Source organism: Aphis gossypii, chromosome X (assembly GCF_020184175.1).
Source record: "Aphis gossypii isolate Hap1 chromosome X, ASM2018417v2, whole genome shotgun sequence".
In the NCBI taxonomy this organism is placed as follows: Eukaryota; Metazoa; Arthropoda; class Insecta; order Hemiptera; family Aphididae; genus Aphis; species Aphis gossypii.
This window is the reverse complement of record NC_065533.1, coordinates 63,782,970-63,806,467: the sequence shown is the minus strand read 5'-3', so window position 1 is coordinate 63,806,467 and position 23,498 is coordinate 63,782,970. Positions and strand designations below refer to the sequence as shown.

The following is a 23,498-nucleotide window of genomic DNA, read 5'->3' as shown; positions in this document are numbered from 1 at the left end:
GTGTTGTAATTTCGTCAAGACCAAAAATGCCTAGCCTCACTGTTTGAGTTAACGTTGAGACTACGGCTGTGTGACCGACTGCCTTCTTGATGGCAGAGTTTATGTGGTCTACGTTACAGGAGCCTCTATCTAATTCTACTAGGAGGTGACCGGCCTCAGTTTGGCACAATGACGTGATGTCTTTTGCAAGGGCTTGTAGAGAAGGTTCCTTCCTAATTTTTTGTAGTGCTTCAACATAGGACAGATCTCCAGTTTTAACTAACACCGCAGGGGCCTTCTGTCTGACCTTGGCTGGTTAGGTTAGGTTAAAACGACCTTTTTAAAAGCCTAGCTTGGGCTTCCTTTTGACTACTTCTACCCAAGGAAGATTGTTGGTGTTATCCGATACGCCGACATCGATTGTCTGTGGCTTTGTGGATGGGAAGTGCTCTAGACTCGTGGTGATGTTATCTGACAGTGACTTGATTTTATGGTCCTGAACGGTCAGTCTGGTGTTAATCTTCTTTATCTCTTTCAGTACTTCATCTTGTTTAGATGTATTGATTTCGATGTTTCCACCCGTGACTTCGGTGGTATGACCCCCTTCTTTCAACAAACTGGTCCACTGTGTGTAAGCTTCAACTCGATCAGAGCGTGCCTTACTGGTAAGTAGGAAAGAGTCCATCGCCTCAGCTAATGACGTTTGAACCGCCTTCGGTACGGTTTTAGCTGCCCGTGTGTCCTCCAACATCTTATCGAGTCTTTGTCCGATTTGTTCAAAGTGTAGGTTCTCCAACTTTTCTGAGTCTTTCTTCTTCCTATCCCATTCTTCTAATGTTTTTGGGATTTTCGTAATGCCCACCCCTGGTATGGCCGTTTTCATTTTAATGATGCTGGATGATACTAGTTTGTCTGCAAGAGTACTCTTTAACTTTTTTTCCCCGCCCGAGCGGTCATTCAGGTGGCCACTGGCCCCGGACTGTGGGTCCATGTGAGGAGGGTAGTGACCCCTTGCCCCCCGGTTTGACGCTGGCGTTTGTCCCTGGGGGTTTTTGCGCTTGTAAAAATTACTGCAACGCTCTGTATGCTCGCTGTTACTTGGCACGCTCTGTATGCGCTCCGCGGCGTGCGCCGGCGAACGGCCTTGGGACGTAGCGCTATCTCCGCCGGCGGTTTATCGTCGTTATCTCCGCGACGCTCTCGTTACCTGCCGGCACGTGCCGGTCGTGGTTTAATTAACAAATAATGGTTTGTTAGGAACTCACCTTTCTGCGTCGGCCGTGTAGACTTAGATGGACACTAAGGCTGCCCTTGTGGAGTCAGTTTTGAGCAGACCGACTCAACACCGACACCGGTCTGCACGCGCACTTTTTATGCACCTTTTGGGACTAAAAACGCAAAAAACGGTCTACGAGCCGGAGCGATTTAATCCACTACTCACTCACGACTACTACTGACTACTACTACTACTACTACTACTACTACTACTACTACTACTACTACTTTTTTTTTTTTTTTTTTTTTTTTTTTTTTATCTTGGTATCGTCGAACCGGGGGAGTACTGCCTCTGCTCTGCATTCCCGCCGGCCCGCCATCATTTATTGGTATAAAATAAAATTAATTATTATAATTACAATTTGTTTTAACATCATAAGCTTACACCTTACTAATAAACTGCGGTTTACAATTGTGATGAATGCAGTACAAGCCTTCTTAGCTACCTAGGCTTTGGATTCATGTACTAATAACTATTTACAATTTATACAATTTACAATATACAATATCACATATATTTGGTTTGTTCGGGTCTTGTTTGTCCTTTTCACAGGCCGGCTACCCAGCCCGCCGCCTTTGTAGTCTCGTACTATGCTGCGTTGGTGTGCCTTTGGAATTCCTCTTCCTGCTTGGTAATCATTATTTCCTTGACGTACCGATCGACTGCTGCCCATTTCCCTCGACTGCTTAGCATGATGGAAATGACAGTCTCTGGCGTGACATCCTCTCCTACTGTGGCTTCCAGTTCTCTGAGTTTTCCAGCCCATCTCTCGCATCTAAAAAACGTATGTTCAGCGTCGTCTTCAGGGTCACCGCAAGACAGACATTCTGAACTTTCAACCCGAGTGGATCTGGACAAGAGGTAGGTCTGAAAGCAGCCATGTCCCGTGAGAAACTGTGTCATATGGTAATTTGTCGTGCCGTGTGTTCTAGATACCCAGGAGTATACATCAGGTATCAGGCGCTTTGTCCACTGTCCGGTGGTGGTTAGTTCTCCCCATTCCTGCTGCCACCATCCCCAAACAAGGTTGTCTACTATTTGCCTAGCGTTCTCTGAATGATTCCTTTGGAGTCTTCGCAGTTGTGCCCGGCCTTTTGCCATGAGATGTACTGGTACTATTCCCGCCACTACCATGATTGCTGTCGTAGACACAGTCCTGTAAGCACTAGCCACTCTCAGTGCCATGGTACGTTGTGGCCCCAACAGGAGTTGTCTATGGTTCCGGAATCCTAACGTCGATTGCCGCACTGGGGCCGCGTACAGCAGCTGGCTGTTTATTACTGACGTGAGCAGTTTCCTTCTGGTGGGGCTCGGGCCTCCAACATTCGGCATCAGTCGTGTTAAGGCGGCTGCTGATTTCAGCGCTTTGGACCGCACCATTTTTAGATGCTCTTTAAAACCAAGCTTGGAGTTAAGTTCGACTCCCAAGTATTTGATATGCTCTTTGAGCTCCAGGGTCTCTTCTAGCAGTACGAACTGTGGGCGTCTATATCGTCTCTTAGTCGTCATCGTCATTGCAACTGTTTTGCTCGTTGAAATCGTCAGGCCATTGGTCGCAATCCATTCGCTCACCAGGCTGAGCGCCCTGTTCATAGCAGCTTCCAACAAGTCTGTATTTTTGGCAATTCCGACCACAGCGATGTCGTCTGCGAAGGCAACCATCTCAATTCCCTCGGGCAGCCTTTGCTGCAAGAGATCATCGTAGAAAATGTTCCAAAGGATAGGACCAATGACCGATCCTTGTGGTACACCGCACGAGACTTCTTGGTCTCCAGCTTCTGTCTGTAGCAGTCTCTCTCGGAAGTAGTCCCTTAGCAGCCGCACTAGATATGATGGCGTGTTTCTTCGTATCAGTGCGTCTCCGATTTTGTCCCAGGGTGCTGTGTTGAATGCATTTGCTACATCTATTGAAACCAGTGCACTACTACTACTACTTAGATAAATAATAAAACTGCTTCACTTGACAATTCTCAAAATTAATATTTTAACTTTTTTTTTATTGTTCTATTTTCTTTTTAATTACACAGCTAGGTTTATATTATTAGTACGTTGTGCAGTATTATTTTATTTTATTTATTACGCATTTGATTATTTTTTTTAATTAATTCATTATATATAATACAATTAATGGTTTTTAAATAATGTATTTAGTATAATATCAAGAGTAATATTTTTTATTTTTTGCAATAAAGAATGATATAATATAATTTACAATTGTCTCTGATATTATTTTTTTTAGTATAAATATATTCTATAAAAATATATATTTATTTGTTTTTGTAAAACATTAATCAAATATTTGTAAAATATTATGTACATATAAACAGAAAATAACATTTTTTAAACATTTTCGAAATATTATAGAACGTTAAAATATTATTATACCAACTTTATAAAAATATTTTTAGAATATGATTTTAACAATATTCCAACAATATTACCTATGAAATATTTCTAAAATCCGAAATAAAGTGGCCGAATAAAAACAATAGAACATTCCCAGAATATTAAATTTAAATTACTTTAATCCGTTTAAAATCTTATTGGAACATTATAATAAAATTTCTAACATTCAAAAAACATTCTATAAAAATACTTTTGCTATCTGGGTTATACACGATGTATATTATGTAAACAGTTTTTAACAAAAGGAGTTTATTTAGAAAGTAACCCATTCCCAGCTAGTATTGACGTCGTACCTGTACCCGTAACATATTTAGCATTTTTTGTTTAAATGAGAAATATATCTCATCATTAAAATTTTAACTTACGATAAAATAATTTTCTAAGTATACACTTTAAAACATTAATTATATTGTTATTTAGTATATTGTAAAAACGCTGTCGAATAATAATAGTAAATATTAAAATCGCAACTATTCTTTTAACGATAAACAATTATACACAGTTTAAAATAACATTTATTATTATTATTTTTTTTTTCTTAATCGAAACCATATTTATCTAACCCTAATATATTTAAACGCTTTTAAGGTTATTATTATTATAATTATACGCTTTATACATACGAACATTGTTAATATATTTTTTATAAGATATTATATTTTAATTACTACCTACCTACAACATTTTGTACAAATTTCAAATAATGTATTATATTTCGTAAAGAAAAAAAAAAAAAAATGAAATGACAACTATTAAAACGGTATCAATAATCTGTGTTTCTAATAAGCGGCTTCTGCTATATATTCAATATTGATTATTGAATAAAATATTACCATTTTCAGTTTCAAAATAAAAATAATAAAATGAAATCATCTACGTTCATCAAACTACAAATTGAAGAAATGTATGAACAGCGTGAAACAAATTTTACCGTTGCAGACGAAGAAGAATAGACACACAAAGAAAAAATAAGAATAATAAACCAAAAAATTAAAAAAAATAAAAGATCAAAAAAAAAAAAACAACTTAAACTTAACTATGAAAAATTACAATATACATCATATAAATCCGAATTAAGTATACGCAATTCTTTAAATTCGCTCCACAAACAATTAGAATCTTTGAATATAGACTAAAACTATTCTAAAACTTTGCTATTAGTATTATATATTAAATTACAATTAATATTAATGTGACAAACTGTACTCGTAAAAATTCAAGGTCGACAGGTACCACAATGGTGTATAATTGTACGTGTCAGCTTTGAGTTATGTTCCACAGAAGTGATTGTACGGTACGTACGTTTGGTCTCTGTGCGTAGATGGCCAAGTTCCAGCGTTGTGGATGAATCGCACTATTGTTGCTGTTCACTTCGCATACCACTATCATGACCCTACAATGCGTTCGTATAATCCGAATCCGATCACGTTCGGTGGCTGTGACATGCCATTGAATAACATACTTTAATTGCATTTCCTGTAATAATCTGATGAAATAATAATTAAAACGTACACTACAGCTGAATATCTGATACGCTAATAATTAAATCTTAATCAGTTAGGAATATGAACAAATGTATTATTATTATTATTATTTTTTAATATAAATTTATTTACAGTTACATAATGAAAAGAAATACAATTACTAAACGTAGACGGATGGAATCAGCTGCCAAGGGTGAACTTGTTGAAATTGAACGATTTAAAAACTGTTCGAGAACGTTTATTGTTAAGAACAAGGAAGAAATAATAGACTACTATGTATTTTTTAGTTATGTCTCTGAAATGTTAATTTCTAGGTTAACACAATCAAGCCAGCAGTCAACAATTAAATTTAATTTACATGTTGGTACCACGTATGAACAACTATTAACGAATGAAGTACAAGATATGTCATTTAAAACAACAAACGAATTAGCATGTAAATCATCCAATTTTAATAACTTATTAAACAAAATGTTTAACAAACTATTATCTAAGGAAGAACAGTTTATATCAAAAAAATCAGGCTGGTCACTTAAATCTATGTACTGTATACAATTACGAATTAATAAAGTTAATCCTCTTAAAGGAGGAAGAACATATTTAGATTTATCTAGTCATATTAAAAAAAAAAAGCAGTTATAAATGTAAAAAATAACGATAACAAGTGTTTCAAGTATTTGTAACGTGCCACGTACAAGCAATTGGATGATGTAGTATCGAATGGGATAATTGTAAAAAATGAAGACTGTGAAATATTTTCTAAGTGTTTTTTTATTAGAAAAATATTCTAAGTCCAAATAATTAAATAAATTAAACAGTGAAAATTATTCTAAGTCCAGGAGACATAAATATTGAACTGAGTGACGTGAGGTGCTCGCTCTAACTCTAGTGGATCACGTCTAAAATGTGCCTAATCTGGGCCCTCTTATATACTATCCAGGGTCTCCCGCGGTACCTTCCGTATTAATAGTTTCTTTTATTTTATAAATGTTATTAACCGATTGATTCTCTTCGTTCGCGATAAAAACGTTATCGTTATAAGGTTCCCATTTTAGATTACTTGTGGTTAATTGGTCAATTATAAACGGTTGCTCGGATATGTTTATGATATTACTAATTATTTTATCACCTCTGACTGGGCTGATACTATTAGCTATTATTACGTTTTCATTAATATCGTGTTTTTTTACCGTTATTAATTTATGATCGATTTTTTCATCAGCTTTAATCTGTAATACACAATTACTTCTCGGCGGAATAATTATCGCATTATTATTTATTTTTCTGGTATTATTACCACTTCTTTATCCCAATCAAACACAACTTTGTTTAATTTTAGAAATGTTATGCCTAATATACCTGCTTCGGGTATTGGGAAATCGTCTTGCACAATATTGAATTTAACCACAAAAAATTGTTCGTTAATATAGATTGGAATAACGACCGATCCTATCGTTCCTACTAGACTCGCATGTATTCCTTTAATATTTTTTTTATCTTTCTCGTTTACAATTATGTGCCCTTTAAAATTTGAAATTTTAATTAAGTTCGTTTCTGATCCACTATCAATTAGAAATGTATTTTCGTTTTTATGAATTTATCAGAAAAATACGTTATGCGTTCGTGATCTATGGGCGTTATTATACGTACATTATTATTCCCATATTGAATTTCCTCAAAAGATCTGTGTTCGTTATTTTCATTATTTCTCCCCTCTAATCTTTTTTTATCTTTAAGTTTTCGACAATCACTAAAATATCATGATTAGGTTTTTTACAGTACTTGCAAAATTTGCTAGAATATTCTCGTTTTATCTCGGTACTTGTACTTTGACCGCTATTTGAATTCCTAAAATTAGGTAATTTATGTTCGCTTGTCCTACATTTGTTTGCGTAATGGACTAATCGTTCACAACGGTGGCATTTTATCGAACTTATATCTTTTATACTCTTTTTATCAAATTTATTTTTATTATTCTGGGACCTATTATACCTGTGTGCATTGCTAAAATACTCGGTCGTTTTTTCTTCCTCTATTGCATGTAAAACCGCCTCCTCAAATATTTTAATGTTACGCGCTTTTAATATTATACCGATGGATTGCGATATGCCTGCTATGAATACGCTTAGTGCGAGCGCTTGTATTGTTTGTGCTATTATATTAGCCTCAGCGTTCGCTTTATCTACCGTTAACGCGTGTGTTAATTCGTGTGCAGTTTTTTCGATTCTTATAGAAAACTCTTTAACCGATTCCTTTGTATTTTGTCTCATCTGACTCAGTTGTACCTGTAAGTACGACACTGAATGCGCTGAACCGAAAACGGTTCTAAACAATTTTTTTAATTCCTCCCAGGTATGGATTTCTTTATATCGGACCGCCTCAAAAACGTTATCATTTAATTGAGCTAATATAGCTTCCAAAATAGTTGGTTTTAAATTATCGGATATATTTTTAAAAATGAATTCACATTTAGTTTCAAAAGATGTTAAATCTTATTCTGATCTTCCCAAGAAAGAAGGTACTAACTTGAGTGCCCCCTCAAAACCTAATTTTTCTGTGTTCACCATTTTGATTTTTAGTGTTTCTGGGTTATAAGCTACATTTTGCCAATTTGTATTTGTACATACAAAATATTATTCAAATGACTTACATAGATTGCATGTTTTGAAAACTGTTTTGCCCTTGGAAATGATATAGAAATTCCGTCCTTCCTGAACTGCCCTGGGATTGATTTGACTTGAATGTGCTCACTGGACTCGCTGCGCTGCTTATATGCTCCACAGAACTCTTCCTTCGCAGTGAGTGATGAACGTGGTCTCGTCGGTGGGTCACAAACTATTTTTGAGCTAGTTAAAAATTTTCGTTTGATGAAGTATGACCCCACACCTGACACCAAATTGTATGTAGTTACCCGTCGCTCTCACCGCTGGGTTGGTACACGCTTCTTTTACGACGAGTGCACGTTCACTGCTACTTGGAGTAGAAGAGATTGAAAAGATGTATATTATAAATATTAAGACTTTGTATGTAAAAGTGCCATCACAAAACCATTTAAGGCAATTATTCATTAACTCCAAACTATTTTTTGTTGAAAACAATAATTTTCTTTTTGTATCTGTTTTGTTATCAAAAAGAAGAAAATCGTCGCCATTTGTCATCTTTGTAAATTCTTCAGGAGGATCAAAACTTAAGTTTAAAGGGTTTACAGGAGCATTTACTCTAATTCGACTAGAACGTTGTATTGTTAATTTCAAACTAGCTTCGTTGGGTAATTGACATGCAACCGATAAGGAAACCTAAGAAAAATAGCCTATTAATAGCATAAAAATAAGTGAAATATTTTGAAAGTTATATTATGTATAGAAAACCAAATTTGAGTGAGTTGTACTCAGTCTTCGTAAAAGTGTTCTGTTTATGACATACTTAAGTAAGACGGAGACAACACACAAGGGTATGACACCCCCTTAAGGTGAAATTACAAGGTTTTAAAAAACAAAAAATAAACAAAATACAAAATACAAAATTAAATAAATTGCAAAAAATGTAACTTTCTTTGAAATATTTTTAACATGACATGTTTATTATTCTTATAAACATTCAGTCTAAAGTTCAAGTTCTTAACGCAATTATCGATCACTTTTTCATCATTTTAATTTAAGATTCAAAATATTTAGATAATTCAATTTACCTGACTTGCTAATTTTCCTATGACTCCATGACTTATAGCAGCGGAAGTTCGTGTATCGTGTTCCATGTTATAGATTAATTATTTTGTCATTTTCCACATGAACACAACCACCACACTAAAATTTTTTATAATCAGTTTTTGTTTCCGTTTGTTTTTCGAGGTAAAACATGTAACTATTATGTACGAGTATAAGTAGTATAATAATGCCGTTCTTGGCACAAACCTAATACCTCACAAAATGATCACAAAACTATTTAAAATTGAATTTAACATAAAACATAATAAAATTTAATTTAACATAAAACATCATAAAATTTAATTTAACATAAAACATCAATCAATTGAATTTATCACATTCCGATCACAAAACAAAATGCAATAATAATTAAAAAATGTTTTCATAAAGTTATGCTATTATTAATAATTAAAAAATATTTATAACGCGGTCGAAAAATTGGACCGCGTTAGAATTAGAAAAAAGATCCAAAAATTTTTGGAAATGATTTTACCACTATCAGACCATATGACTTATGAAGAATTCAAATTAAAAATGTTTAATCAAAACATGAACATTCTAACATTCAATCTTTTTTGTTTTGATTTTTAATTAGTGGATTGTGAAATAGTTTAAAAAATCATTTCTATTTCTATTTGTTTTATAATGTTTCCAAGCTAATGTATCAATACCATTTTCCAAAATAAATCTTTTATCGTCATAAGCACTTAGAGTTTTTTGTTTTGTTTTAAAGTAAAAATATCATGTTTCTTTGTTCTAAATACATTTTGACTAACATATTTTGGTTTTTTCATGAGTAAACAATTTTCGAAATTGTTAAAACATTTTTCTACTACATTTTTTTTGACACCTTTAGCTTTTTTAATTTCTTTTTTAGTATCTAAAATTTGATTTGAATATAATTTGTATCTTAAACCTATAAATTAAGTTATAATTTTACCATTCAACTCATCTTTAAATTTACCTAAGACTTTTTTGTTAACTAAAGGTAAATCACAAATATTATTTTTTGGATAATCTGAAGTGTCAAAATGATCTAACATAATTTTTATATCTTGATAAAAATCATTAGTTTTCATTAGTGAATCTGTATCAGTATATAATAATCTAACTCTATTTCCATATTTCTTAATCCAAATTTCTGTTTTTTTTTTTCAAATGAATTGCTGCTAAATTTTCTGTAAAAATCGTCCTTTTATCAAAACTTGGTTTTGCAATTAATTTGTCTACTTGTCGTTCATTAGAACATAATATTTTATCAACATGATTTCGAACATTCATCATCGTACGTCCATAAACACATAAATATTCTTTTTCAAAATCAATAAAAAAACTTTCAACCAAGGGTATTGACTAAATTCTAAAACTCTATGATTTTTTTTTTAATTTTAAAACTAATTTAATATATAGTTTTAAAGTTTCATAGTGAATTATATAATTGTTCTTGTCATACAAAGTTGTTAATAATTTCGGGAGTTGTTCATTATCCAATGTATTTTCAGGTTCTAAAGGTAAATCTGAATGTAGATCATGAAGTTCTTTAGGATAAGATAAGTCAACCTCTAAACTATAGTCTTTAGATGATTTATCAGAAATTTTCATTATATCAAAATTATCCAGATTATCAACCCGTTTGAAATCTCCAGTAGGTAAATATTTACTCTTTGATCAACCATAAAGATTATTTGCGTCTAAATACTGTAAAAATGACGATTCCTTACATAACAATTTATTGATGCTTTCGAGTATCTTTAATTACATCGAGATAAGCCGCCTCTGATTCCGGTTTCAAACATCAAAATCTGATCAATATTTGTTAATAAATCTAATTTTGTATTTGTCATCTTTAACATACTATTCCATGTAAATCCCGGTGTTGTGTAATACCACAGAGGATCTAGTTTATAAGTTTTTAAAGAAATATCTCTAAAATTTTCCATAATATCTGTTAATAATAAAACATCGATTATATTATATAATCTAGAGAATAATTCACGAAGATTTTGTATATTAAACACTTCTCAAATTTTTTGTGAGTTTTTATATTCCCTTACTGTTATATTTTTATCGGTGAGAGAACTATAAAATTTTTCTATAGGTGGTAAACATGTTTCATCAAATTTTTCTGGACAATCGATTACATTCGTAAGAATAAGCTAACTTTCTAGTAACTAAATCTAAATGTTTTTCAGGAAAATATTTACCAAGTTCTTTAAATTGATGTTTTTCAAGATAATTTGTTAATTTGTCTAAAGAACTAGATAAAAATTTAAATGAATCAATAAATCTTAATTCTAATGTTGATTTTATATTTCCACCTTCAATATATTTTACATGTTGTATACATTTTGAAAACGATATATACTTTTTCCTCATTATTTGGAATTTATTTTATTTTATTTTCATCATTCCTAAATTCTTTTATAAATAGATGAGCATCATAACCCGAAAGATTATGACAAGCAATTGGAATAACTTTAGGATTTTGATAAGTAAGATTGCAAATAGAATGAGCCGCTCCCCTATATTTTCCAGTTAAGTGGTCGTGATCGCAAACTCTTCTCATATTTATATTTATATTTTTTGTTTCTTCTTCAAGTTTATCTTTATATTTTTTAATATTTTCAATATCATTATTATTTGTATAGTGTTCAATAGCATTGTTAAATATTTTAAATTTTTTCTCTAACCTTGGAAATAATTCTGTTAAAAATCTTTCACAAATATGACACTTAACAGAATTGTCATAATTATTTTTTTGATTTACATTCAATGGTTGCATAGGTAATATAGGTTTCATATATTTCCTTTTCTTCTTCATATATACATCTTAAAAATTTTTCAGCTACGTTTGGACCAGAATATTCTATAGGGGGTTTATAATTACCATTACTATATTTTATATAATAACAAAAATTATTAGGTATATGTTTCTGATAACAATTATTGAAGGATTGTCTATCAATCGGTCTACAAGTATAGATTAGTTGAAGTGTACATTGAAAATCAAAATAAATCACTAAAGGGATTCTTAAGGAATGATTAGGTATAATTTTCAAATTCCTAAATGTTATCGTATGGTTCTGGTAGATTTATTTTAGCAGCTTTATTATTACAACAATAATGTTTATGATCATTTAACTTCTGTTTTGTGTTAAACTATTTAAACACATTTTACATAATAATCTTTTGTGACTATTTTTTGTAATTTGACTTCTACTAGTCTCCATAAATCTTTAATCCAACAATAATGACTTATCTATATGATTAGATTTTCAATATTAGTGATTTCTAATGGTAAAATTTTCATACTATCATCTAAAATCTAAATATTAATAGAAATATCCTTTGTTCTTTTAAGAAATTTTGGAACGTTTGTGGTTTTTAATAGAAAATTAATATCTTTTAATGCTTTAACAAAGTCATTTTCCCATTTTTTATACTTTGTAACTCTTTGTGGATTTTTTTTTACAAGGATGTAAAGCAGAAAGTATTGACTAAAGAAAACATTTATTATCTTCATTTTTAACATTTATAATAGCATGTTTATCTTGAATTTGTTCAGATAATGGAATATATGAACCCCCTTTAAATGGAACATATTTATTTATGTTTATTTCTAATCTTAAAATTTGATGAAGTTTCCATTGAGAATTTTTAGTTACAAAATTCTCTGTTTCATTTACAATTTTAATTTTTACATTTATATAAAAATCATTTAAGTTTGAATTTTGTGTTTTAAAATTACATTCATTATATTCTATATTTTTTTCATCATTACCTCTCTTATATACATATAGCAAACATCACAATATTTACTTTAAAATTTTTTTTTATTGCATGTTTAATACATCCTATTACTGGTTTATCTAAACGATTTAAAAAAAAAATTGTACATCTTTAATACCCATGTTATTTTCAATAATATAAGTGATAAATCTATTTTTAAATGCTGTTTTTTCAGTTTTTAAAATAGGTCGAATATCTTTCTTAATAAAATTAAAATTTTTTTTAAAAAATTTAAAAATTTTATGTGGTTTCGGTATTCTCTCTTTTCTTGTTTTCCTCGTGTGTGGTTTGTTAAATCTAGTGTTAATTTTCTGCTCTTTATTATTTTTTTCATGACTAATAGAAGTAGGTGTAAAATGGGGCTTCTGGAACCTAACCCGCTGACCCGCTGACCCAGCTGACCAGCTGACCCGCCGCCGTCCCCGCCACTGCCGCCGCCACCGCCCCCGTCCCCGCCGCCGACCGCACATCCATCGCCATGGTTATCATATTATTGTACATATGCCAGGTTACCGTACTATATTACCGTACACACATATTCAATAGATAACGCTATATATCCCTGTTGTTATCACATATTACCGGCATATTACCATTTGAAAAATTATAGTATAACAAGCATGTAGAGTCTTGTTTGCATTACAAACAATAGTATTATTCAATAATCTAACATGTTCTGACATGCATACTTTAAACCTGTAGAAAAAATCCCTAGCATAAAATATACATGTGAGGGTTTAAAAATCTGAAATGAAATCAGTCTATCTCCACTCTTCGTTCGATTAAGTGCGTTGTTTTGTGATAAAATTTTTGAATATGGCTGGTTCGATAGAAAACATGCGTGCTGTTTACAAGAAGAATGTTTTTACATATGTGCCTCCGTCACCACCGGCTAACCTAATCGATTGCAGTAATTTTTTCCTTGATTTTTCATCTCGCAAGTTTTTAAACATCGGACTCGATCCGACAGATGAATTCAACACCGTGATTCACATTATAACACCATCACGTTTTGTAAATATTTCCGCCGATTTTCTCAAACGTATTTTCCGACTTATGGGAAACATTTTATCATTTATACTCGAACAACCACAAAAGTATAAGCGTAATTTATTTTTGGATTCCGATTCAATTACAATATCTAGTATGGTGTACCAAGGAGAGAATATGCTCATTATAGAGTCTAAAATTCAAGACGGATGTCGCATACTGTTAAATCGTAACGACTTATTAAAGTTACAAGATTTAGAGTGGTCAATTTTCGAGATCATCGAGAGAAAAACCTAAATCGTTAAACCGCTCGTAATACAGCAAATTAATCAAATCGCATCATACTTAAAAACAAATACCAAGGTTGAAACTAGAACGCTTGAAGATATGACAAATCGCGTGAAAAGCATTAACAACATTTGCATTTCAACACATGTAAATGACTACAATTTCACAAGTCAGCTTCAATTACATGCAGCTGAACATGTCGCACAAAGATGGTTGGACGAATTAGAAAAAGATGAGGTAAGAAAAAAAATATTTATATTTTATAGGGATACGAGAAACCTTTTTCACCGCCATCATTTTACACTATATTTAATGAGGTAATATAACAAAACCTACCGTATAAAAAACAAATATTTTAATATTTCATGTTTTAGGAAATTCTTTCTGATATCTCCCCTCCATCACAAACAAGCTGTACAGACGAAAACGATGGACCATACGGACCGCAATACAATACTTATACAGATGAAAACGATGGACCATACGGACCGCAATACAATACTTATACAGATGAAAACGATGGACCATATGGACCGCAATACAATACTTATACAGACGAAAACGATGGACCATACGGACCGCAATACAATACTTATACAGATGAAAACGATGGACCATATGGACCGCAATACAATACTTATACAGACGAAAACGATGGACCATACGGACCGCAATACAATATTACCAACTTACTACCCAAAAGACGACACACTGTTTAATGTATTTTTGTGTAAAAATATTTTTGTATAATATTTGTATAGTATTTGTGTAAAATAAAAACAAGTCAGTTGTTTTTAAAAAAAGTTTTCTTTTTATTTATTAATAATAAGGTAATAAAAATATTTACAAAGTAAAAATAATATATTTACAAGGTATAAAAAAATAATTACAAGTAGAAATAATATACATATTTATGTATAAAAATTACAGTTTTCTAACCTAACCGTTAAACGGGTTATAAGTTATAATCTGATCATGTAAAATTAAACAATAAGCTGCAGTTTTCTCAGGAATAACCGTATCCGTTTCAAATTCTACTCGTAGGTCTATGGTCGATGCTTTTACGTTATCATTCTGATGCGATAAATCGACAACGACGATTGGAACACATGTTTGAAAAACATTTTTTAATAACAATGGTTCAGAATAATCTCTCTCGTAATACGATTTTTGAAAGTCTGTATAGGCTTTATACAGTAATCTGATGGTATTATTTTTAAAATCAGCACGAAAGTCTTCATATGGAAACACTTCAGAATTTAAGTGTACCTTAAGATTTTTTAGTTGGCAGTGGTCAAAGCGCCCAGCGTCGTTTTCTATATTTTTTTTTCTATCTGTTTGTAATCCAAACAAAATAAATCTAGGTTTTTCAAGCAAGCTGCTAGACTTTATCGTCCATGAATGTGAAGTATTTCTAGGTAGTTCAGGATATTCACATAGATCCCAGGTTCTGAACGCACATGATAACGTTTTACGTGAATCTATCACTTTCAACAGTTTTAATTTTTCTTTATCATTAACTCTGATTATAGGCATCTTCCATATCACTTTAATCAATTCAATCGTAATTTTTTTATTTTTTTCAACGTTTTCGGGGGTTCCGGTTTGCGTCATACGTAATGCGTTTAAATCGGTAGACGAGCGATTTAAAATCAGTTGTTAATTGCAATTTAGTAATATTTTTTTATAATCTTCGCAAAATCCAAATAAATGTTTTAGAGGTATATAACCGGTAAATACATCGTTGCTCATAAAATTTTTATTATCTTCACCGTCAATGCCCGAGTCCCAAGCACAATTGTCTAACGTATTCAAGTCACTTGGTATATATGAACAGTATGCTTTCAGGCAAGATGATACTCCGGGTGATTTCAATTTTTGTATTTCTATTCCGTTTATTTCATATCGCATTTCGGAGAATAAAAATGCCAAACCATTATTCGAAAAACGTACGTCTCCTTCAGCATCGTAAGGTTTTCTTAGCTTTCCTTCAAAGTAAATATAACTTTCACACGGTAGAGTGTAAGATTCTATATTTTGAATATTTATTCTAATTTCATCATTGTATGAAAAAGACGTGTTTGAATACGGTGTGAATGAATGATATTGCATTTGCGTTTTTTTTACAATCGTTGACATAACCGGCCACTACATCTAAATATGTGTCATCCATTATTGTAGTGAATGAAGAAAATCTAAGTTATTTTTCGTGAGCTTGAACTCGTTGTTTTTCGGTTTAGATATAGGTGTTGACTTCTTAACTGCAGTCACTTTAATGACGGGTTTTTTTATTGCAATAGTATTTATATTAAACTTGAGCGCCATCTCATCAGTGTGTTATTTGTAATCGAATCGTAATTGGTCCACCACGTAAATTTATCAATCGATCTTTATGATATTTTAGTATGATTTCAACTTTAATTATAGAAGTAGTATTAAGACCATAAAAAACTAAATGTCTAGGCACTTCAACAATTTTATAGCCCACAGCAACAGTCGGATAAAATTCATGTATAATCTGGCTCGGCGATACGTCACAGAATGAGTCGGTTATTAAGTTGCACTCTATTTTTATACAGTTTATTTTCATTATGTTGACTGTATTTTCAGATTCGTGTGTAGTACCAGTAGTATATACAACATTTCTAAATCCTAATAATGTTGCTATACTGTTTTCGATTGAAAAGTCAATCTCATGGCTACAGGATATCATACACTTTAACTTGTTACCATCTGATTTTAATTCGAAAAAAGTTATATAGTCGAGCTTCAACTTGTTTATAACAAACTCTAAATCTTCCAACTCATACGTTCCAGTAGGTATAATTACGTTTTCAACTTGTCCAATCATATTCCGAAAACCTATGGTATTGCAACCAGGTTCTATGTTTGGAATTGAATTATTTGTTAGCATGCTCAAAAGACATATTTGTGCTGTATTTTCTACCTCTATGGGCGGAAAAAAATCGCATGACAGTTCACTCGAGTTTCCGTTTAACGTTATCGTGTACGTGATAAAAATTGTATACACAAGTGTCCACAGTTTGATGTATTAAATCTCTGCTCTATTGTAATTAATATCGCATCCTTGAAAATATTTCTGTACTTTTAGCGGAGGTGCTAAATTTCCAAAGCTGTCGTAATATTTTACTTTTTTTCCGATTTTTTTATACGCTACCCAATGCGTACCTGTACCGTTTTCAGTGTCCAAGTTAACAATTGCCGATTCAAATCGTTTAGGACGAACGGGCAACTTATCTCTAGTAAACACACCGATGAAATGTGGTATTTTCAACAAACGTGCGATTTTTATAAGTCGAAATCGTACAACGCTTTCTTGGGTAACGTAGATATTAGTTTTTTTTCGTCTTTACTCTCCCACCACCATTTTTATATGGTGTGATATATAGACCATCGCCTATTTTGTACGAGTTGCCTTTATATGGCGTCAGGTATAAACCATTTCCCAAATGTGATGGAACGTTCCTCTTAAATTCATTAGCCACCTTAACAACTTTGGCAACTCCACCAGTCAGAGCGCCTAGAGCTGATAAGCCGGCGAAAATCAGAATAAGTGGTAATGCACCACCTTTTTTCGGAATGTTTACTATTGTTGCGTGCCAGTATCAGATTTGAATCCAAATGGTTAATTTGAATGAAAGTTAAACTTAATAACGTAATATGTTTTATTGCATACAAACAAAATACATGTAACAAATTAAATAAGTGGCTGAGTGACGTGAAAGTGCTCTGTTGTTGATAGCTTTGGTACATCTGCCGTTGCTGGTCTTCGGGCTCCCTTATATATTGTGGTGCGTCTCTGTTTACGTCGTGTTTTCGCCTTCTGGGTAAAACCAGGTGTCCTTGTTGTTGTTGTTGCAAATTCGGACACGAATTTGAGAATGTGCAATAACATCTCAAATGCATCATTAGTGTACTGTAATTATTGGTGCGCTTACTATCCCGACACGTTTCATGGTCATAGTAGCATCCGCATTACCCTTGACACGAGGCATGGTCATACTAACTTAGCCTTGTAGTCTCGTAGATATCTTATAGATATCTCGTAGCCCATAACACCTCCCCACAAAAAAAAAGGTTTATGTCTGCAAGACAGAAATCTTTACAATTTTCTTAAATGCACTCAGTTACACTTACAAATTCAGTTTTACATTGGTAACTTAATAATAATATTAGTTATATCAAATTTTAAATAAATCAAGAATACAATATAAAGTATGTTAGTACAGTATATATTATTAATATATATATTTTTAAATATTTGAATCTCCTTCACCTTGAATAATACAATTAAAATAATAAAATAAATTTGTGAATAATTAATTAACATTACACACGAACGTTACGTTCTACCCATATACCAAATTAAATAACTGAATAACTGAATCTACACATAGGTATAAAATTAATATTAATATTTTAAAATGCTTTATTAAGTTTTCATATCGTTTTTTTTTTTTTTTATGATGATATGATTAAATATATTATATTTATTGATTATTATATTATACTTATTTTTATATTATTTGTTATTATTTATTATTATTATTTTTTTTTTACGAATAATAATGAATTATTAATATTAATATTAATATTAACGTGGTGATGATGGTGCGCTAAATGGTACTTCATCATATATTTCTGAAGCAAAATTTCCCCTTCTTACATTTCGTATTTGTGATCTATAGTTAGCCAATCTTCTTGGTATATCAATTACTTGGCGATTGCTAACGTATCTACATTTTAATAGTATGTATATGGCTATTATTAATATAATAGATAGTATAGCCAAAATTATTGTAACATACAAAAGATTTGAATGTATGAACTGGTGTTTTTGACTTTGTTCTCTAATAACTTCTTCGTCTATCATTTGCTGAATCTCATCAAGTGATTTTGACACACTGTGCAGATCTGTTAATTGTATTTTTGATGTATTATTCCATACATCGCTCAATTTATATTTATGTATATGTTCAGGTATTTTATTAAATATATTTTGTATTTTAGTATTAGGTACAAAATCTTTATAATTTGTACTCGAAATATCCTCTATAGGAGTCAACACTGCGTCACGTGTGAATACTTGACAATTTATGTCTAATATAGTTATTGCACCTGAAACCTTAACTTCTTGAACAAAAGATTCGGGTAAATCTGTGCAACTTATTGTCAAAGTATCATCTCCAGCATGTATCCATGTGTTTTTATTAAGAATTCTGTGGTAAATGTTTCTAAGTAATGAAAATTTGTTGATAGTACATCCCGTTTGAAATGCATCGGGTGCTTTAAATATTTGCATTTCACATGGTGTATTATCATTGTTATCTAACATTGGCTGTGTAGCCTTGCATATTCTGTATATTGCTGTTTCAATGCAATCTTCTATCTCTTTTTCCGTGTAGGTAGTAAATTGTTTTCTATCCTTAGTTATTGCAACGTAAGTATATGTATTTGTGGACATATACCATGAGTCAACTCCATCTTCAATAAATTTTATTGGTAAAGGTATTATATTATATAATGAAAGTTCTATGTCGACAACCAATGGTATTCTTGTAATAAATACCAATTGTTCATTTTCATAGTATACGCTTATTTTTGTTATTTTTAAAAATTCACTTAATTCTGACGCTTCTGTTCCCATAGGTATGGCATATTGTTTTTTAATTGTTCGTTCTGCTGTTTTCAATGTTGTGATGCAAGTTCTTGTGGTGTCATAAGACTTGGATGTATTAACCCCTCTCTTGCAGCTGTTATTATCTGTTCCAACGTTGAGGTTTCATACGCATACTGATTAGTTATTATAGTGTATAGATTATGGACTTCGTCAGCCATTAGTAAATCTAATACGTCATCAGTTACATTCTGTAATTGCATCATTCTCTCATGTAATTTTTGTTCTTTAGTTGATATTTCTTTATATAGTGCCTCTGTTTGATTTAGTGAACTAGCAATCTTTTTAACTGCTGTTTTTACTACCGTTGTTTGCGATTTCACTATATGTAAAATATTAGCTCCTGTTTCTTCTGTTTGTTTGATTGCTTCTCTTTTTTTCTTTGCACATTTATCATCACATACACCAAATAATGTATACATTGCGTTACCCACAAAGTTTATTAATCCCCTTTTGTTTCGTTTATTTTCTTGATATACATCGGTTTGATTAACTCTACCTCCTAATGACATATACAATCGTTCTTTTTGATTAGTTATTTCATCATATAAATCAGTTATTACTATTTGATATTTCCCACACAAATCTATATGACGTTTGTCAGTGCATATATTTGTTATATTTTTCATTTTCAAACCTAATAAGTCGTACTTTGTATTATATTCCTTAAGTGAAAAATACGTAACCAGTTTATACTCTGCTCCTATCACCTTAGTGGGGCCTAAATTTTCATAATAAAAAACCTTGGATTGTTCATAGGGTACATATGTATAATATTCCGATGAATTTATTTCATTAGCACTGTTAAGTCCAACCATCATCACCAATCTAAAAGTAAAATTATATCTTCATTATAGTACTACTTAATAACATTAGTTATATGGTTTGTTAGTTTATACATATCATTATTATTATTTTTTTTTTTTACAAACTCCCTTAATCTATTCATTTATACTATATATTTTAATTAATCATTTGCTTTATCATTATAATACCGTTTTACATTATTTTTATGTACGGTAATGCCTCGTCGGCCACGTTGTATAACTATATTTTCATCTCCTATTACTTCAATTACTTCATATGGTCCTAACCATAGTGAATTAAGTTTTTTTTTATGTGCGTTATCTTTTAAAAGTACTAAATTTTCACGTGTATATTTACAGGATTCTCATTTTTGTCATATCGGTCCTTACTTTTTACTTTGTGTTCTATTAACTTCTCTCTCGCTAATTTATGCGACACTTGCATACTCTGTTTCAAATCATATAAATAATCATCATAATTATATTGTGGCTCTGGCTCGGATTTTAATTTAATTGGTATTTCTAACGTACGCCCATACACTAACGCGTATGGTTGAAAATTAGTTGATGTATGTACCGTTGAATTATATACAAAAAATGCATATGGCAACAAATGATCCCAATTATTTAAATTCTTATCCACATAATGTCTTAAGTACTCGGCAAAGTTCTATGTGATCTTTCGAGACCTCCATTTGTCTGTGGTCTAAAAGGACTAGTATTAACTTTATTTATTTTTAACAGTTTGCAAACTTCCGTAAATGTTTTGCTAAGGAAATCCGTTCCCTGATCTGTCAATATCGTTCCCGGTATTCCATGTACACACACGAAATGTATAACAAAAGCTTCCGCGACCGTGTTTGCCTGATGATTAGGTATTGGTACTCCTAGCGTGTATTTAGATAAGTCATCTTGCATTGTTAAAATATAATTATTACTAGACAAGGTCGTTGGTAATGGACCTACAATATCTAAAAATATTTTTTCAAATGGTTTTGAACTTGTTGATGTAATAGCCATTGGTTGCTTTACATGCCGATTTGAAATTTTATTTACTTGACACGATGTACAATTTTTTACGTACTTTTTAACATCATCTTTCATACCCTTCCATCTAAATTGCTTCTGTATGCGTTTAATAGTTTTATTAACACCTAAATGACCTCCTAGTTTAGAATCGTGAAACTGCTTTAATATAGTTACTTTCTCTTCTTCCGTATATTCTACGTTCGCACATACCATAATTTCGATCTTAGTATTACGAAATATGTATCTTAACATTGACCTTACTTTTTCCCACTGTAGATCATCATTCATACCTAGTTTATTCATTGCTATTTTATCTAAATTATTTTCCTCACAAAACTGTTTCAAGTTCACTAACGCTATATACATATTCTCGTACGTTGACCTCTGACGATCTTTATTTTTCGTTACTAGAAATATTATATACCGGTCATTCTGTACTACATACGGCGTATCGCCTATCACTTTACTAACTGGTAAAAATGAAGTAATTCCAAACTTACGTTTTATTTCGTAATTTATTCCTGATGTTAAATTATATTGTTTCGCTATTTCTGTCACTATATGATACTCTACTGGCGACTCCAAAAGTGTACCTATAGCTTCTTTTACATTGCTATTAGTAATTAACTGTGTTTCCATTTTCCCAAGAAATTCCTCGTACGACTCGTTTTTAATTTCTTGTATCGAATACATACGACTTAACGCATCTACGTTAGAATTTTGCACCCCAGGTTTATATCGTATCTCATAATCATATTCTTCAAGTTGTATTCGCCAACGTGCTAACTTCGATAATGGATTTTTTAAGTTGAAAAGCCACGTCAAAGGGCGATGATCACTAAGTATTATAAATTTCCTTCCATATAAATATGGTCTAAACTGTTTTACCCCAAAAATTATAGCTAGACATTCTAACTCGGTTGTGGAATAATTATTTTCACTTTTATTCAACGTCCGTGACGCATAAGAGATTGGTAAGTCTTGACCTATTTCTCCCTGAGATAATATTGCCCCTAGTGCTTTATTACTCGCGTCCGTAGTTAATATGAAAGTCTTAGTGAAGTCTGGATATTTAAGTATTGGTTCAGAACATAAAGCTGATTTCAATTTATCGAATGATTTTTGACATTCATCACTCCATAAAAATTTAATGTCTTTCTTTAAAAGATTAGTTAAAGGTTTCGCAATTGCACTATATGAATTTATAAATTTCCTATAATACCCACTTAAACCTAAAAATGATTTTATATCTTTTACATTAGTTGGTTTTGGAAATTCTAACACAGATTTCACTTTCTTTTCATCAGGTTTAATTCCATTTTCTGATATTACGTGTCCCAAATATACACATTCACGTTTTAAAAATTCACATTTATCTGGTTGTAACTTCAAATTGTTAATTTGTAATCGCTCAAATACTTCTACTAACTTCTCATTATGATCATACAAATTTTTCCCGTAAACAATTATGTCGTCTAAATAAACTAAACATTTTATTCCTATTAAACCAGCTAAAGCTGAGTTCATAACTCTTTGAAAAGTTCCAGGACTAGTTTTCATGCCTTGAATCATGCGTTTAAAATGCCAATGACCTTGATTGGTTGAAAAGGCTGTTAATTCTCGTGATTCTTTTTCTAATTTGATTTGATAAAACCCACTAGAAAGATCGAGAACAGAAAATAATTGACATTGTCCTAACTGGTCCAATATTTCTGTAATATTAGGCAGAGGATGGAATTCATTTATGGTGACTTCATTTAATGCTCTAAAGTCTACCACTATTCTAAACTTTTGTTTACCTGAATTGTCAATTTTCTTTCGCACCAGTAAAAGAGGAGAGTTCCAAGGACTCCTTGAACTTTCAATAATATCGTTATCCTCAAGTTTCTTAATTTGCGTATTTATCTCATCTTGTTGTGCATGAGGAAGTCTATAAGGTCTTCGGTATATAGGCGGTTGGTCGTTTTTTAATCTTATTATATGAGTTCCCGCGTTGGTGAAGGTTAGCATGTCCCCTTCCATATGAAATATGTTATTATACTTCTCGCA

At 31.7% G+C, this 23,498-nt stretch overlaps 2 protein-coding genes and 1 pseudogene across 2 annotated transcripts in view; 2 read left to right on the top strand and 1 right to left on the bottom strand.

The window, feature by feature from the left end:
- The window catches only part of LOC126551575 (UPF0746 protein DDB_G0281095-like), a 327,628-nt gene that overhangs the window by 269,489 nt on the left and 34,641 nt on the right, over positions 1–23,498 (top strand). The window lies entirely within an intron of this gene.
- Positions 13,455–14,635, top strand: LOC126552623 (uncharacterized; annotated as a pseudogene).
- Positions 14,856–15,452, bottom strand: LOC126552622 (uncharacterized). The gene has a single exon (XM_050207333.1). The coding sequence runs from the start codon at positions 15,450–15,452 to the stop codon at positions 14,856–14,858; it is 597 nt and encodes a 198-aa protein (XP_050063290.1).